Source organism: Paroedura picta, chromosome 8, assembly GCF_049243985.1.
Source record: "Paroedura picta isolate Pp20150507F chromosome 8, Ppicta_v3.0, whole genome shotgun sequence".
Lineage (NCBI taxonomy): Eukaryota > Metazoa > Chordata > Lepidosauria > Squamata > Gekkonidae > Paroedura > Paroedura picta.
The window spans coordinates 664,337-676,915 of NC_135376.1; the positions used below are offsets into that span (position 1 = coordinate 664,337).

The following is a 12,579-nucleotide window of genomic DNA, read 5'->3' on the forward strand; positions in this document are numbered from 1 at the left end:
CTGACAGGCCTAAATGGTCACTTTAAATTGAATTATGTGTGTGTGTGTTTTATCTACATTGTAAGCTGCCTTGAACTCTGCAAGGAAGACAAGTCGATGACAAATCTTTTAAATAGCCATGGTAACAGAAGCAGTCTACCTGTACGAGGAAGTTTGTGAGCAAGCTCTGGCCCCCCTTGTCTGGCTCCTTCTCCACTCCTGCCGCCCAGGGCAAGGAAAGAGCTTAAACATAATCCTATTAAGTTTCCCTTCTCTTTATTTGGGGGCTTGGCATGGGGCAGCTGAAGGTTTCCCAAGAACCAGTGTGCCCTTCCCCCACTCGGCCCCCTTCCTGCCAGCTGGCATTTAACCTTTTGCTCCCCAACCCACAGCAATCCGTCAAGCTCCATGACCTGGTGGAAGAACACAACAACGTGCAAGTCACAATCTGGATTAAACACGAAGGTGGGTGTTGTGGCCCTGGCAGCGGACCTCCCCTGCCCCCCCTCGTCCCTCTGCGGAAACAACCGGCCGTGGCAGCTGAGTGGGTCACCTGGGCCTTGTGGGGCGGTCAGGGGTCTGGGGGCTCTCCTTGGCAGCTGCGTGTGGCATGTGGCAGCTCTCAGCTGTGGGGAAATGGATGGTGGACCAGGCAGGCGCTTCTTGGTTTGGGACGGGGTCAGCAGGGAGGTGAAGCAACAGAGTCCACGGCCTCAAGTGGCTGTTTTCTCCTGGGGAGCAAACCAGTTGTCACTCCCAGGGGATCCCCAGGCCCCACCTGGCAGCTGGCAACCCTAGGTCCAGAAGCCACTCAAGACGGTGGCTTTGTCCAGCCAGACGGGGCCTTCCGTAGGCAGGGAGTATCAGGGCACCTTCCTGGCACTGCCCACCAGATGAGGCGCCATGGACACGGCCCAGGGGGCGAAGAGGCTGAGTCTTGGATGGTCCTGTTCCGAGCACCCCTCATCCCTTTGCCTTGTCCTTCTGCAGGTCGCCGTCAGGTGGCGTCTTCTTCCTTGGTGCCCGGAGACATCCTCCTCCTGGAAGGCCAGAAGCATTCCCTGCCCTGCGACGCCATCCTCCTGGACGGCAGCTGCGTCATCAACGAGGGAATGCTGACAGGTGGGGGGGGGAGGGGCTGAGTGACACTGAGGTCAGCCGCATGGTGGAAGAGCCTTGGCTTGCATGCACCGTCTTGTCCTTGTAATCTACCTTCCGCTTCTTGCTTTTTTTCTTGCAACTTTTGCTTGGTCAGCTGAAGTATCCTACTTGCTCTGCTAAGTCCATCCCAGCTAGTCTAGCCTTACCTGCTCCAGTTGACCCAAAACAAAAACCAAACGTCTAGTGCCTTTTCGGACAGGATGTGGTTTTGAGGCCCCCAAACGGCATCTCTTGGCTGAACCCGCTGCCCTGTGGACACTTTCCAACGGTGCCCCTGCCCCTTGCCCACCGGACTGCACCAAGGGATGCCCCCCTTATTGAGCGGCTTAACTTAAATAATTTTCTTTTAAAGTTAATAGTGATGCTATACAGGAAAGAGAGGAAGAAGTACTGGTAGAGTTTGAATGTGCAAATAGGGGGGAAGCACCAGGATGCTTAAAAGAATAAAATGGTTTTATTTAGAAGAGAAACGACTATGTAATGAGGAGAGGAGAGAGATGCTACTAACCGTCTCAGTTAATTAAGGCAGGCAAGCCGGGAGGAGGTGGGCTCAAAAGAGCAGGAGGTCTCCAGTGGAGCCAATCAGGATGCTGGAAGAGATTATTTGCAAAGGACTAGAAAGTTCCTACTCTAACCGTGCTCCTCTGATGTCCCCTGCAGGGTATTCGTCTTATGTGTTTGAAGCATGCACACTGCAGATCATAGTTCAACAAGAAGTGTATTAACAAGAAAATCCCAATTTAAAAAAGAATTAACTCACTATTAAACCAAAACCATAACAGTTATGACCACTTTCCCTGCAAACTCTTATAACCATTTCCTGTCTACTAATTTATAATTACCAGAAGTTTACTAGAAAATGCAGAGTTCTACATAACCCACAAACGTTAATCCATATACTACTCACAAGCTTAGTCTGTTCTTAAGTTTAATTCTGCTCCTATAATTCATAACACCTAAGCAGGTGCAGAACTCCCCCTCACTGATTCTTGTCTTGGAAACTGCACTGAGCAGGGCTGGGACTGGATGGTCTGGACTCGTGGCTGTCCAGCCACAACTAGATTTTTGTAGAGCACAGCCATAATTCTTCTCAAAGGATTCCTCCATTTAGCCAAGTATTAATTGATTAAGGAATGGAATTTTGTGCTTCGGCTGGGGGAGCTAAACTCCCTGGCCTTCCAGTCTCACCTGTGGCTAGCTGGTGGGAGCCAGACCGGCCTGCTGAGCCAGGTGGGGAATGGTCTGCGTTTCAGGTGAGAGCGTCCGGTGACCAAGACTGCCCTGCCCCACACGGAAAACATCCTCCCCTGGAAAACACACAGCGTGGAAGACTACCGGCGGCACGTCCTCTTCTGCGGCACAGAAGTCATCCAGACGAGGCACACTAGCAAGGGCCCCCCCAGAGCCGTTGTGCTGCAGACAGGTGAGAGGGGGCTTCTCATGGGGGAGGCCTGTGGGGAGGTGGGCTCTGCTGAAGTTGCCTCAAACCAGGTGGAGCAGAAAAGCTGTGGAAATAAAAAAAAAAACACTGCTGTACAATTATGGCCCCACTCACCACTCGGTCGACTGGAACCGGGCAGCCTCAGAGTTGGCTGGCCCTCCAGAGAGCCAGGCTTAGGGCCTCTGTGAACATTGGCTCAGACCAGGGAGGGTCTATCTAGTCCAGCCTCCCATCTCACACACTGGACAACCCGTTTCTCTAGAGAGCCAACAACAAGGAGAGGGCTGGGGCCTTCATAAGGACATCAGAAGAGCCTTCCTGGATCAGACCTGTGGTCCATCCTATCTCACACAGAAGCCAACCAATTCCTCTGGAGGCTGAACAACGGGTCAGAGATGCCGAGGCCCTCATAAAAACATCAGAAGAGACCTTCTGGATCAGACCAGAGAGGGTCCCTCCAGTCCAGCCTCCCATCTCAGGGGCCATCTGGTTCCTTTGGAGGGCCAGCCACAGGACAGAGAGGCCGAGGCCTTCCCCTGAGAAGACCCTCAGAAGAGCCCTGCTGGGTCAGACCAGGGAGGGTCCCTCCAGTTCAGCCTCCCGTCTCACACAGGGGCCAGCCAGGCCTGGAGGAAATTCACCTGCCGTCCCACTGTGGCAATCAGCAGTTCCCTGGGTCTGCAAGGAAGGGCCACAAGAGACAAACCCGGGCACATCCCTTCCTGCCCACCACTCACCATCTGCCTAAGTTCATAAAATCAGCTTTTCTGTCAGATGACTATCCAGCCTCTGCTTAAAAACTTCCAAAGTAGGAGAACCCACCACCTCCCAAGGAAGCCTGTCCCACTGAGAAACTACTCTGTCAGGAACTTCTTCCAGATGTTTAGCCAAAAATTCTTTTGAATTAATTTCATCCCATTTGTTCTGGTCCGACCCTCTGGGGCAGCAGAAAACAACTCTGCTCCATCTTCTCTATGACAGCCCTTCAAATACTTGAAGATGGTTTCATATCTTAGTCACCTTCTCTCCGGCTAAACAGACCAAGCTCCCCCAACCTTTCCTCAGACGTCTTGGTCTCCTAACCCCTCACCATCTTTGTTGCCCTCCTCTGGACACGCCCCAGTTTCTCTTCATTTTTCTTCAGTTGTGGTGCCCAAAACTGAGCACAGGACTCCAAGTGAGGTCGCACCAGAGCAGTGTAAAGTGGTACCATCCCCTTGTGTGATCTGGACACGATATGCTGACACTGCTGACTCATGCTCAGTGTCTGGTCTACCAAGACCCCCGGATCCTTTTCACACGTACTACAGCCAAGACTAGTCTCACCCATCCTATAGTGATGTATAGGATTTTTCCTACCTAAATGAAGAACTTTACATTTATCACTATTGAAATTCATTTTATTAATCTTAGCCCAGTTTTCCAGCCTGTCAAGATCATCCTGTATCCTGATTCTGTCTTCTGGTGTGTTTGCTCCCCCTCCCAGTTTAGTGTCATCTGCAAATTTTATAAGTGCCCCCTCTATTCCCTCATCCAAATCACTTATAAACATGCTGAGCACCCCTGAGCCCAGGACAGACCCCTGAGGCACTCCACTCATCACTCCTTTTGAAGTACCCCTTGGATGCCATCTGTCAATCAGTTCTTGATCCACCTGACAGTAATAGGATCCATCCTGCATTTTATCAACTTGTCAATAAGAATATCATGAGGAATCTTATCAAAAGCCTTGCTGAAATAAAGGTAAACTATGTCCCCAGCATTCCCCTGATCTAGCAAAGTAACTGTCTCCAAAAAAGAGGTTAGTCTGCCATGACTTGTTCTTGAGAAAGCCACGCTGACTCTTAGTAATTACAGCCATCTGCTCTAGCTGCTCAGGGACCAAGTTCTAAAATTTTGTCAGCTATAGACCTGCCAGCTGACAGGTCGTGATCCTCCTTTTCCCCGTTCTTGAAGCTGGGGGCCAACATTTGTTCAGTGTCATGAGTCGAGGGAGGGGCCACACAGCATCCCACCCCTCATCCCAGCAGGGCCCTGGCAGACCCCAGCTGCTGGCTCCAGCATCTGTGAGCCCCATCCCCTGTGCAGCCCCTTTCCCTGCCTCCAGCTGCCCTGAGCTAGGTGAGCGCTCAGGGCCTCCCCTGACCCTCTTTCCCTTGGGGCAGGCTTTAGCACAGCCAAGGGAGACCTGGTGAGATCCATCCTCTACCCGAAGCCCCTGAATTTCAAGCTCTACAGAGACGCCTTCAAGTTCATCTTGGGCCTGGCCGTGATTGCCGTGCTGGGCATGGTCTATGCCATCTATGTTTACACCAGCCACAAGGTGAGGAGGGGGCCCCATGTGGGATGGGAGCAAAGGGAGAGGGCTCTTGGGTGGGCAGGGGTGGGTTGGGAATGGTCTTTGATGGAACCTCGGGTTTATTTGGGCAGAGTGCTGGATTTGGTGGGGAGAGGAGTTGACTGCACCCCAGATAGGCTTGCCTGGTGAGTGCGGTATGTGTGGGGGCACTGTAAGGAAGGTTTTGGGGGGTCCTGCTGACTGCAGAGAGCCAATAAACACACCGAGGCCGAAGGATTGGAAAAAGGAAAGGGTCTATTTGGAAACATTCCAGAGATACATCAAACTGGAGAATCACTACAGATATTCTGTGTGACGGAAAGCAAAGGGGGCCCGTGCCTATTCCCGCCTCCCCCTCTAGCTGGGAGGCGGGAGAGGTTCAGGGTGGTTCTCATCCTCTTTGAGGGGGCCTTCCCCACGCGTACCGTACTGGAGGGAGGTTAGGATCTGCGAGAACCAGCGGGGCACCTTCCGTGTGTCCTAGCTGGGCGATAGAAAAGCTGTGTCACCCTGACTGTTCGGCACAGAGTTGTTTCTGTCCCTTGGGTTGGTGGGAGGTGGGCTTTGATTTGTAAAGAGACAGGAGATCTAACGGTGGAAGTCAGGGGTCTCCTAGTTCCACGTTTAGCTGTGGTTTGCCTGACTCCCCCGTCCCCCCCCCCAGCGCCTAGGAGACCGGCTGCCCCCCCCACCACCCCTGGGGCCTGGTCCTGAGCGTCTGCCCTGCTCTCTCCCCCAGCAACCGGGAAGAGACACGCTGGCCATGGCCCTCCTCCTGCTGACGGTCCCCGTGCCCCCCGCCCTGCCTGCCGCCCTGACCACGGGCATCGTCTACGCCCAGCGGAGGCTGAAGAAGAAGCGGATTTTCTGCATCAGCCCCCAGCGGATCAACATTTGCGGGCAAATCAACCTGGTGTGCTTCGACAAGGTGTGTGGGAAGGCACTCCCTGGGTCACGCAGGCTTGGGGGTGGGCAGGCTGTCCAGAGGAGCCTGTCAGGAGCCCCACGCTTCAGCTCTGCCCCCCAAGCGCATCGGGGCTGCTCTCTCTTTCTCTCTCTCCTCACTGGCAATAAGGGGATAAGGTTACCAGCCTACCCTGCAGGTCTGTGGTAATACTTGTTTTATACCACGCTTCCCTCCCCCCCCCCCGCGGGACCTCAAGCTGCTTCTATTGCTCTCCTCTGTTTTATGCTCGCAACAACCGTGCGAGGTTGACCGAGAGCCAGTAGTGGAGCGAGTGTCGGAGTCAGGGAACTTGGGAACCCTGGGCAGGAGTCCCTAGGTCTGCCCCGGAAGAAGCTCCCCGGAGCCCCTCGGCCCTGCCAGCCTGGCTGACCTCTCAGGAGTAGGGCTTGTGAGAAAGCGATGTGGGAAAAGCCCCTGTGGGTCAGAGAGGGAGAGAAAAGGGGGAGATAAAGGGGGAAATGCAGCATCGAGCTGGGTCTGGGAGTGGGGGGCTGGGATGGGGGGCTGGTGCAAGACAACCCAGGAAGCTTCCTCAGCAGAACAGAGATTCGAACCTGGGTCTACCAGAGGCTGGCCCAGCACGCCCACCATTACCCTGCCCGGGTTCTCCACTGACAACCGTCTGCAGCAGCTTCAAGACGGGTTTGGCGACCGGGAGGGGTTCGGCTTCCTCATGTGGGATCCGAGCCTCAGGCCCGCTCACTGAAGCCAGACGGGTCCTGAGGTGCTCTGAAGGGAGCGAGTGGCGGATTGGGGCCCACGGCCTCCCGCACTGAAGTTGCTGTGCTGTTTCCTTGAATCTAGACGGGCACCCTGACGGAAGACGGCCTGGATCTCTGGGGGGCCATCCCGTGCCAGCATGGCAGGTAGGTAGGGCCCGTGGAGGGAGGGGCTGTGGCTCAGTGGGGACCCCCAGGTTCAGCCCCCAGAGTCTCCAGCTGAAAAGATCCGCCCTCAGGGGACGCGGAGGAGAGAGTGGCGGCCAGGCTGAGTGAACAAGACGGACCTTGGTGGATCCAGTATAGACTCACGGAATCCCAGAGTGGGAAGGGGCCAGGCAGGCCATCTAGTCCAGCCCCCTGCACTGTGCGGGACACCCGTCAGTCGGTGCTGGGAGGGTTTCGTTGGCCGGCCTCCGTCTTGCAGAAGTGTCCAAAGTCCAACAGGGCTCCGGCCTTACCAGCTAGAGCTTTGGAAGTCAGAGACCTGATCCAGTCTCCAACGTGGAGCCAGTGGAGCTGGGAGGGCGCAGGTGTGTTCTGTGCTTTCCAGGGGGTCCCAGCAGGGACCTGAGTGGCCACACTCTGGACCTTTCCAGAGCAACTTGAAGGCAGCCCTGCCTAGAGCAAGCTACAGTGGGTGACTGTTGCACGGATCCTGGTGGTAGGTAGATGCACGGATCCTGGTGGACGCTGACAAGTCAGGTTGTTGTGTCTGGCAGAGATGGCAACATTTGTGACCTAGATAAGGAGGCATCCGGAATCACACCCAGTTTCTTGATGGCCGCCAGAGTTGTTAGTTGGACCCATGAGGAGTTTGGAGTTGCGCTGCTTCACCCTCGGCATGCTGGCCCAGCCAACCGTGTTGAACCTCAGCCGACTCCGCTTGAGCCAGTCCCCGATAGCCTCCAGACACCTGGCCAAAGCATCGGGGGTGGGGGTGGGGGTGGCTGTCCACCCACAGAAACAGCTGGGGGTCATCAGTGTTCCTGTGACAGCTCCAGCCCAGCTGAGTGGAGGGCTGCAGGTAGATGTTGAACAGCATCTTGGAGAAAACAGCTCCTGCTGGTATCCTGCCTGGCAGAGCCTGCCGCTGGGAGGTTCTGCCCCTGGTGCCACCCTCTGTCCCCGACCTTGGAGAAAAGATGGCAGCCATGTGAAGGCTGTGCCCTGAATTCACCCATCGGCTAGGGGTTGGGCTAGTAGCCCATGGCTGACAGTGTCCCCCTGCCAGGGCAAGAGCAGCAGCGCTGACCCACCTGCCTCCAGAGGTCATCTGTGCAGGTGACCAGAGCCGTCTCCGCCCCAGAGCCAGGGTGGAAGCAGGGCTGGAATGGACCAAGAGCTGATGCTTCACCTGTTCTGCGACACCTTCCTCAACCACCTTTCCCAGAAAGGGCAAGGGCAGTTTCAAAAGTGGCCTCCATGAATCACCCCGGGAAAGTCCCTGAAACCAGGGACAGATGGACAGTGTCCAGGAGAGGGACCTGCATTGCCTGACCACCCGCCTCCACCAGCCACGAATGACACAGCAGTGGACTCCCCCTCACTGGCCGTCTTCAAGCAGCGGCTGGACAGATCCTTCTTTTGGATGCTGGAGGCTGATCCTGCACTGAGCAGGGGGTGGGACTAGATGGCCTGCATGGCCCCTTCCCACTCTAGGATTCTAGGAGTCTAGTTCAGCAGGGGAAGGGGCTGCCTCAGGAGGTGGGGAGCTCCCCCTCACTGGCAGTCTTCAAGCAGGGGCTGGACAGATCCTTCTCCTGGATGCTGGAGGCTGATCCTGCACTGAGCAGGGGGTGGACTAGATGGCCTGCATGGCCCCTTCCCACTCTAGGATTCTAGGAGTCTAGTTCAGCCGTGGAAGGGGCTGCCTCAGGAGCTGGGGAGCTCCCCCTCCCTGGGAGTCTTCAAGCAGCGGCTGGACAGATCCTTCTCCTGGATGCTGGAGGCTGATCCTGCACTGAGCAGGGGGTGGACTAGATGGCCTACATGGCCCCTTCCCACTCTAGGTTTCTAGGAGTCTAGTTCAGCAGTGGAAGGGGCTGCCTAAGGAGGTGGGGAGCTCCCCCTCACTGGCCGTCTTCAAGCAGCGGCTGGACAGATCCTTCTCCTGGATGCTGGAGGCTGATCCTGCCTTGAGAACAGGGGGTGGACTAGATGGCCTTTGTGGCCCTTCCCACTCTAGGATTCTATGACCTGGATTGAGGGGCATATGGGTGGCTAAACAGCTGCCAGAATCCTGTCCACATTGACTGAGGAGTGCAAACTGAAATGGTCCAGAGTAGGACCCTGAGGTGGCCAAGAGGCTCTAGAGTCCAAATCAGCAGATGAGTCCAAATCAGCAGATGAGTCCAGGTGAGGCCTTTCCCCTCCCCTGCTGCTGGTCCTTTCCACGGGAGATGCTCACAGGGTTGACGCTGGTCCCTTTGGCCTGCCAAGCAGAGGCTCTGCCGCTGAGTCCTGGCTGGGATTTGGGGAGTGGTCAGCGGTGCAGCCTGGAGGAGCCCTGGCCGGAGACGCCCAACTCGGAGCCAGGGCAGGACTTCCATCAGTGGCAGCCTTGGCCACAGGGCTGGGCAGGAAGGGGCTGCTGCCTCCTCTGCCCCAGAGCCACGACCCTGCCCTGAGGCAGCCAGCCAGTAGAAGCTGCCTCTGTTCATCCTGCACAAGTGAATGCCTCTTGCGAGAGACACTTGCAGCTCCGGGCCCCCATTTCCCAGGGAGGGACGAAGCCCTCTCCCTCCCCCTCCCCCCAGGCCCTCATCTGTCCAGGTGCAGCAAAGCCTCTTCTCATGAGGGCCCGCCCTCCTCCTGGTGCCTGATGGGTGGGCAGGAGAAGAAGGCCATCCCACGTCCCTCACCATCTGGCAGAGGGCAGGGAGATGATGGCTCCAGAGAAGTTTACTGAACATGCTACTCCACCCAACCCCCCTCCCCCCCCAGCCAGCCAGTGGACCTGGCCAGCTCCCCAACTGACTACAGGCCAGGCCTTGGGGCTACCTGCCTGGCCCTGCTGCCCCACAGGTGCCCCTGAGTTTCAGTGGGGCCGGGAGCAGGGCCAAGGAGGCATCGATCCCTAGATTAAGCCAGGGTAGTCCACCTGTTCACAGGGAGTCCTGGAGTGTGACTCCACTCTGCCCCTGGCCACGCTGCCCGACACCCGTCCTCTCCTTTCTCTCAGCTTCCAGGAAGCTCACCGTTTCTCCTCGGGCCTGCCCTTGCCCTGGGGGCCGCTGTGCCAAGCCATGGCCACCTGCCACTCGCTGCTGGTCCTGGACGGGAAGGTCCAGGGGGACCCGCTGGACCTGAAGATGTTTGAGGGCACCGGCTGGGTGAGTCCTCTCCGGCAGGAGAAGAGAACGGCGCTCCCAGCCACGGCTGCCTCTCTTTGGGGCCTTGGCACAGGGCTGGGGGTCAGGTAGGGGAGAGGGTGAGGCTCCAGGTGAGGACCGGGGCGAGGGGTGTGGTGATGGGCACCGGCAGACTTTGGAGCAGAAGCAGAGCCGTGCAGGATCAGGCCCGGAGATCAGGCCTCGAGGATACCCCAGGCGCACCCTCCCTCCCTCCCCTGCCCCCCAGCAAGCAAGGTGCAGGGCTGGACACTGCAGAGCCCTGCCACGGCAACAGAGGACTAGGCCAAAGAAAGAAAGGGTCCGCAAATACACGTCTCCCAAAAGTGCAGAAGTGCCTGCATGTTTATCAGGGCCTCTTCAGAACTGTCCAAAGCGAGTTCCCGTGTTCAAAAGGATTCCTTCCTCGATCATGGCGATTGCGTAGAAAGGCCGATGATGGGAGACTTTTCAGATCTCTCTCTCAGAGGATCCCAAAGGCCTCCAGCTCTCAGGGCCTGGGGTTAATTCACAGAGAAGCCCCCGCTGTGGACAGTCTCCCATCATCTGCCTTTGTGAGCAGTCGCCAGTATTAAGGAAGGAATCCATGAGGAAGTTTTCCTTTTGAACAGGGGAACTCTCTTTGGTCACTTCTGAAGATGCCCTGATAAACATGCAGGCACTTTTACACTTTTGGGAAACATGTATGAGGCAGTTTTCAAATGTATTATTTTATTTATATCCTGCCACTCCCATATAATACAATATTCAGCCTCTGGATTCTTTTTTCTTTGGTTTCATCTTCAGAGGAATTGACGGTTCTGCCCGGCATGGGGAGGAGGAGGCAGCCGCTGGGCCAGCAGCCGCAGGGCAGCAGGGGGATGGGGGTGGTGCTGGGAGGGCCCCCTGGGGCGGGGACATCTCCTGGAGAGAATGCAGCTGCCCCAGCCCCGCTATGGAAACCTCTGTGTGTGTGTGTGTGTGTGTGTGTATTGGGAGGGGGGGAATCCCAAGGACACCCTCCTGGGCTGCATCCTCTGGGAACAGGCTCTTGATGTGCCGGCTGACATGTGCTCAGTTCGTGCACCGAGGGTTGCACCTGGGCCCCCCTGGCAGGAAATCAGGGGGGAGGGCTGCTAGGTCCGGTTTGGGAACCTCCTGGAGGTTTGGGGGGGGGGAGCCCAGGGAGGACAGCGACCCCAGTGGGGCTACAAAGCCATAAAGTCCTCTGCCCTCCAAAGCAAGACATGGCACTTTCTCTCTCAAAGAAGTGATCTGTGTAGTCTGGAGATCAGCTGTGATTCCCGGGGATCCCCAGATCCCCCCTGGAGGCTGGCATCCCTAGACTGACCAGGCTTCTTGGAGCCACAGCTCAGGGGGATGCGGGTGGTGAGATTCCCGGGCTGCTGGACAGGGCAGGAGGTCAGTCTTACCTGAGCTGCACCTGGGAAGTCCAGTTTCTTTTGGCACCCGGGTGGAGTTGTCAGGCGAGAGGGCGGGGCCCTGCCAGGCTGTCAGAATTCCAAGGCTGCGGTTTCCACTTGCTGCAACACGTCCGGGTGCCAACTGAAAGGGCTCTTGAGGACAGTCAGAAGCCAAAGGGCTGCCTCCTTAATCCTCAAGGGCGTAACTCTTGCCCGGGTTTTGGCTGAGGACAGACACCCGTTCCATGCCCTCCTGGAGTTTCAGCCTCCGCCCAGGGCCCTGTGGCCAGCCGGGTTGACCCACTGACTGTGTGGCCGAGCCCAGTGGCACGTGAGCCAGTGGCCAGACTGACACGGAGAATTATCTTGCGTGTTTGTGCACAGAGTGGGAAACGGTGAGCTGCCAGTTTCAGTGCAAAAAGGACAACAGAATCCCACTATAATGGTCTGAGTATGGCGTTTATTGCCTGTGTTGGGCGTGGGTGGGTTATCATACGCAAATACTAGCAGATGCCAAACCAAATCCCAGACAAATAGTAGTAAATCCCTTATCCAAACAAATGATATAGCAACAACAACTAAATGTCCATCAGAGTTACTCTAATTTGGAACAGAAGTTACCTTAAAGCGAAACGTTTACAAGTGGGGGAAATAGGACAAAGAAGTGGGGTCTTGTTGGGACTTTTGGACTTGGCTCAGTCCTGAGTCCTTCCAGAGAAACAGAGATGCAGAATAAAAGAGCATTTTGAAAGTATGCAGTAACTAGTTACTTTTGTTGATTAGGCATAGTGCTTTGAGCTTTAAAAGAGAGTAATCTTTACTGAGAAAGATGGACAATGATCCTCCAGGCCTTCCTGTCCTCTACCATTCCCCGGAGTCCATTTAGGTTTGCACCGACTGCTTCAGTGACTCCATCCAGCCACCTCATTCTCTGTCGTCCCCTTCTTCTTCTGCCCTCGACTGCTCCCAGCATTAGGCTCTTCTCCAGGGAGTCCTTCCTTCTCACGAGGTGGCCAAAATATTTGAGTTTCATCTTCAGGATCTGGCCTTCTAAGGAGCAGACTACATGCCTACAAATCAGCAAATGGAGAGACCCAAGCCTAATCATAGAATCAGAATCATAGAGTATGAAGTGACCATAGAGGCCATCCAGTCCAACCTCCTGCTCAGCTTCAGGCATCCAGGATGTCTTGGTCCAGCCATTGCTTGAAGATGATC

At 56.0% G+C, this 12,579-nt stretch overlaps 1 protein-coding gene across 1 annotated transcript in view; it reads left to right on the top strand.

The window, feature by feature from the left end:
* The window catches only part of ATP13A5 (ATPase 13A5), a 39,480-nt gene that overhangs the window by 12,553 nt on the left and 14,348 nt on the right, over nucleotides 1-12,579 (top strand). The window contains exons 8-14 of the mRNA XM_077347901.1: nucleotides 372-444; nucleotides 970-1,116; nucleotides 2,396-2,563; nucleotides 4,747-4,904; nucleotides 5,659-5,847; nucleotides 6,691-6,752; nucleotides 9,790-9,940. Of these exons, the coding sequence (XP_077204016.1) occupies nucleotides 372-444; nucleotides 970-1,116; nucleotides 2,396-2,563; nucleotides 4,747-4,904; nucleotides 5,659-5,847; nucleotides 6,691-6,752; nucleotides 9,790-9,940 (948 nt within the window). The remainder of the gene's footprint in view (nucleotides 1-371; nucleotides 445-969; nucleotides 1,117-2,395; nucleotides 2,564-4,746; nucleotides 4,905-5,658; nucleotides 5,848-6,690; nucleotides 6,753-9,789; nucleotides 9,941-12,579) is intronic.